Source organism: Chrysochloris asiatica, unplaced genomic scaffold (assembly GCF_000296735.1).
Source record: "Chrysochloris asiatica unplaced genomic scaffold, ChrAsi1.0 scaffold00181, whole genome shotgun sequence".
Lineage (NCBI taxonomy): Eukaryota > Metazoa > Chordata > Mammalia > Afrosoricida > Chrysochloridae > Chrysochloris > Chrysochloris asiatica.
Window position 1 is genome coordinate 3,491,237 of NW_006408699.1, and position 5,539 is coordinate 3,496,775.

General features: G+C 39.1%; 1 protein-coding gene across 2 annotated transcripts in view; it reads left to right on the top strand.

Annotated features, from left to right (window-relative positions):
- Positions 1-652: 652 nt before the first annotated feature.
- WDSUB1 (WD repeat, sterile alpha motif and U-box domain containing 1) overlaps positions 653-5,539 on the top strand; it is an 85,376-nt gene continuing 80,489 nt past the window's right edge. The window contains exon 1 of one of the 2 annotated variants that reach the window (XM_006872030.1): positions 653-1,074. In XM_006872030.1, the coding sequence (XP_006872092.1) occupies positions 677-1,074 (398 nt within the window). In that variant the 5' untranslated portion in view covers positions 653-676. The remainder of the gene's footprint in view (positions 1,075-5,539) is intronic. The other variant, XM_006872031.1, reaches the window with a different exon arrangement.

Genomic DNA, 5,539 nt, shown 5'->3' on the forward strand with positions numbered 1-5,539 from the left:
ATGTCTTTGTAGTGAGATTATTGTTGTTAAGCGCTGTTGAGTTGGTTCTAACTCATAGTGGTTTCTGAGGAGTGACTGATGGGTTTGAACCTTCAACCTTTCAGTCCAGTGTTCATCCTTCTGTGCCTAGTAGATCTGGAATAGGCAATGTTGAGAATTAATAAGCTGTGAGATAGAGTTTATAAAGACCTGAGGTTTGAGATGTTCACGATCCAATCTATTTGAAGTTCTTTGACAGAGTTCTTTTGCAGTTGTGGAACTTGATTGGTGTGGCAATATAGATTTGCTTGTCAGCAGCCCCCCAATGTGAAGGATTGACATAGCGGCTGCAACAGTGGGCTCAGACATAACTACAAATTGGGAGGATGGCCCAGGACTGGGCAGTCTTTTGTTCACGTGTGCCTAGGGTCACTATGAGTTGGAACCTACTCAAAGAGTCATAACATAACATAACAGAGGCTATAGTCTTAAGTGTGTATGCCTCTCCAAGTTATCCTTATCTCAAGTAGGATAAATGATCCTTTAAATATACAAATGTCGGCGCTTTCTTTGAACACACTTGTAATTTGGTGTTAGGTGCTTTTGTATAGATTTGAGTTGCGTTTTTTGGTTCCCAGGACAAAGTAACCTCTATCTTTTTAAAAAATTGCAGGCTGTTTCACGTCAAACAAAGAACATGGTGAAACTAATTCACACATTAGCGGATCATGGTGATGATGTCAATTGTTGTGCCTTCTCCTTTTCCCTCTTGGCTACTTGCTCCTTGGACAAAACAATTCGCCTGTACTCCTTAAGTGACTTCACAGAACTGCCACACTCTCCTTTGAAGTTTCACACATATGCCGTCCACTGCTGCTGTTTTTCCCCTTCAGGACATCTTTTGGCTTCTTGTTCAACAGATGGTACCACTGTGCTATGGAATATACAAAACGGGCAGACTTTGGCAGTGATGGAACAGCCCAGTGGTAGCCCTGTGAGGGTTTGCCGGTTTTCCCCTGATTCCACTTGTTTGGCATCAGGGGCAGCTGATGGAACCATAGTTTTGTGGAATACACAGTCATATAAATTATACAGGTATGAATATTTAATTCCTTTCATTCTAATCTTACTGACAAAGTATACCAAAAAAATAACAGTATATTTTGATTAACTTAAAGACCAGGTAATTGTCAGACATAAAGGGGAAAAAAATGTATTCTATTTAATGCTTGAAAAAGCAAGTGTTAAATACTGTAGCAGGTATACTTGGCTCTGAAAGTTTCAATTTTTATTTATTTAATTTTTAGAGTAAAAGTTAATCTTGTTAATCTTACAAGTTTTTACTGTAAAAAGCAAAGAAAACTAAGTCTTAGGAGTAAAGTTCAATAATTTTAGATTATATGTCAAACCATGACTCAAGACTTCTCAGTAATAATGTAATGATAGGTTAAGTCTCACCTAAGAGATTCGGTTATTTCCTTGACTAGGATTTTTCTTTATTTAATTGCTGTAAAAACATATATATATATTTAGCACATTTGGGTGTATTAAAATTGTACATGCAAATACGTTACATATCTTTTTACAACAATTTTTCACATACACAACTTAGTGACACCAATTATATTAATCTTGTGAAACTATCGCCAGTAGACATTATCAGATTTTCCATCATCATAAATAGAAACTCAGTGTTTCCTAAATAGTGGCTGCTCCTTCCCTTGACTTTCTCCCATCCTTGGTAACCACTAATGAGCTTTGGTGGTGGTGGCTGTGTGCCGTGGAGTCAGTTCCGATGCATAGCGACCCTGTACAGGGTTTCCGAGGCTGTATTTGCCTATTCTAGATATTTCATCTACTGATGGGTGATATTTTCCCTATTGTGATTGACTTCACTCAGCATAAGGCTTCCAAAATTCATCTGTGTTGTAATATGTATCAGGATTTCATTCTTCTTTATGTCTGAATGTTCCATTGTATGCATATAACACATTTTGTTTATCCAGTCTTCTGTGGATGAAGTTTAAGTTGTTTCTACTTTTTGATTACTGTGAATAGTTCTACAGTGAACATTGGCTTACATTTGTTGTGTGATGCTTTCAAGTCTTTTGGGTAGATACCTACAAGTGGAATTACTGGATTATATGGTAGTTATATATTCAAATTTTTGAGGAACAGCCAAACTGTTTTCCACAGTGACTGTGCCATTTTGCACAGCAGAATGCCAGCAGTGGTTAAAGTTTCTCTATATTCTAGCTAACACCAGTTGTTTTCTTTCTTTCTTTAAATCCTAGATAGCCTGCTCTGGGTACAGTAGTATATCATTGTGGTTTTGATTTTCGTCTTTCTAATAAGGAGTCCTGGTGTGGTGATGTAGGATAAGAACTGGACTGCTCACCATAAGGTTGGTGGTTCAAATCCATCAGTTGCTACTTGGAAACTTTATACAGGGTTGCTATGAGTCAGAACCTACTTGACTTCATTAAATAATAGCAACAATAAGGAACCTTGGTGTGGCTATAGGATAAGCGCTGGACTGCTAGCTACATGATCATTAGTTCAAACCTATCAGCTGCTGCTCAGGAGAAAGATGACTTTCTGCTTCTGTAAAGATTTACAGCATCAGAAACCCTGTACAGGCTTGCTGTGAGTCAGAATTGACTCGATGGTAGTGGGTTTGTTTTTGGTGAAAGAGCAAATGAATATTGGTGGTGCAGTGGTTAAGCACTTGGCTGCTAACTTCAAGGTCTATGGTTTGAACCCATTAGCTACTGTATGAAAGGAAGCTATGTTAATCTGCTTCTGTCAAGATTTGTAACCTTGAAAGCCCTACTGGACAGCTCTACTTTGTCTTACAAGATCTGAGTCCAAATTCACTGAATGTGATTTTCTTTTTTCTTTTTTTTTTAATGTTTTATTGTGAGTTATGTGATAGTTTATATGGGAGAACATTAGTTTTACATTCATTCTTTCATACATTGTTTCCTTGCCATGGTTACAATTCCCTCTATGCATCATCAACTAACCAAAGGGTATACACTACAAGCCTGCCCCCCACACGCCTCCCCCCAGTCTTCAGCACACAGTCACTCTCCCTCTCTGGATCTAAAGTCCCCAGCTGCTCCATCTCTCCACGTCATCATCATCTCAGGCATCACTGCTTCTCTGGGTAGGGTCCCGCACTCCACTCTTCTCCGTTAATGGTCCTAGGGACCTCCACTCCTAGACTGAAAAGTTAATCACTCCCTTCCTTGCCATAAAACGTCTACCTTTACATTTCCAACCTTCACAATCAGTCCTGACAACAATTATTCACTATTGTATCACAAGAGACCTGTCTGCATTTCATTTCATTAGCCCCGCCTAGACTGATTGGATACTACTCACTAGAGATTCTGCCTTCCAGCCCTATGGCTCTAGGTTCCCTCTGTGTTTTTTTTTTTTTTTTTTTTTTTTTTTTTTTTAATGTTTTATTGAAAATTATATGATAGTTTACATGGGAGAACTTTAGTTTTACATTCATTCCATGGTATATCATCTCACTGCCATGGTTACAATCCCCTCCATGCATCATCGACCACCCAAAGGGTATATCCCAGAAACCCGCCCCCTACACTTCCCCCTCCTCCCCCCAGTTTTCGGCCCACAGTCCCTTTCCCTCTCTGGGTCCAAATTCCCCAGTCGCTTCATCACTCCACATCATCATCTCTGTCTCCATCTCAGGCATCTCTGTTTCTCTGGGTAGGGTCCTGTCTTGGCTCTTCTCCGTTGATGGTCCCAGAGGCCTCCGCTCCTATCCTGGAGAATTAATCACTCCCTTCCTTGTTACAAAACTTCTACCTTTGCATTTCCAACCCTCATAATCCGTCCTGATAAGCATTATTCCCTACAGTATCACGAGTTACCCACCTGTATCTCCTTTCATCAGCTCTGCCCAAACATATTGAATAGTACCTACTGGAGATTCTGCCCTCTGCCATGCTCCCTAGCACCAGGTTCCCTCTTGAAAGCTTGTAAGCCAGTCACTTTTTGCCTTTGTAGTCCCCCCACCCCCACCCCATTTTGGGTAGCCAGTGTCCAAGTTGCCCATCCCTGACTACTCTGTGTGGAGGGGGTGGGAATGATTCTTGCTGTAAGGATTTGTTCCCTCTTTGGAGCTATTGCATCCATAGGTGTAGGTCAAGTTCATCAAATTGTTTCAGATTACTCTGTTATTCCTCTTCTTTCTTCTTCTGGTTGAGCTCTGATCATCCAGTCATTGAAGCCAGGTCAAGTGGGTATAATCTGCAAGTGTGGCTGAATGTCATTTTAAGAGCAACATCTTTTCATGTGTTTATTGGCCATAGTTTCTGTAGTAAAATGTCTATTTGAATCATTTGCCCATTTTTAAATTGAATTGTCTTTTTGTTAAATTGTAGGAATTATTTTTATATTGTGGATATTAAATCCTAAACTGATATAGGCTTCCCCCAATTTTTTTCCATCTGTAGGTTGCCATATCACTTTGTTGTTGAAGTCCTTTGTTGAACAAAAGTTTTTTATTTTGATGAAATCCAATTTATCTGTTTTGTTTTATTGTTGCTAATGTTTTTGGTATCATATCCAAGAATCCATTGTTAAAAACTAGGCTCTGAAACAATACCGATTTTTCTTTTAGGGGCTTTATGGTTTCAGTTTTTGCATTTAGTTCCTTGATCCATTTTGAGTTAATTTTTTTATGTAGTGTGAGGTATGAGTCCTTCATTCTTTTGAATGTGGATATCTAGTTGTCCCAACATCATTTATAAAAGAAATTATTCTTGCTCCATTGCATGTTTAACAATCTTGTATAAAATCAGTTGACTGTCTATGTTTTGGTTTATTTCTGACCTCTCAATTGTATTACATTGATCTTTGTGTTTATTATACTAATGCTAGACTGTTTTGATTACTGTAGCTTATTAAAGTATTTTGGCTGCTTGAAATCCCTTGTAATTCCATGTGAACTTGAAGACTTTTCCATTTCTTCAAAGATGCTGTTAGAATTTTGATCTTGATAGCATTGACTGTATAGATAGCTCTAGGTAGTGGTGGTGGTGGTGGTGGTGATGTGCCGTGGAGTCGGTTCCAACCCCTAGTGACCCTGTGCAGGGTTTCCAAGGCTGTAAATCTTTACAGGAGCAGAAAGCCTCATCTTTCTCCCCTGGAACAGCTGGTAGTTTCAAACTGCTGACCTTGAGTTTTGCAATTCAATTCGTAACCACTACGCTACCAGAGTAGTGATAGCTTCTTAATAATGTTAGTCTTCCAGTCCATGAGCACAGAATATCTTGCCATTTATTTAGGTATTTAATCCCTTAAAGCAGTTTTATGTTTTTCATTATATAAGTCTTTCATATTCCTGGTTAAATATATTCCTAGGTACTTATTCTTTTAAGGAGCTCTGGTAGCTGTTCCATGGAGAAAGATGAGGCTTTCTGCTCCTGTAAAGATTTACAGCCTCGGAAACCCTGTACAGGGTCGCTATGGGTCGGAACCGACTCCACGGCACATAACGACAATAAAGATTTACAGCCTCGGA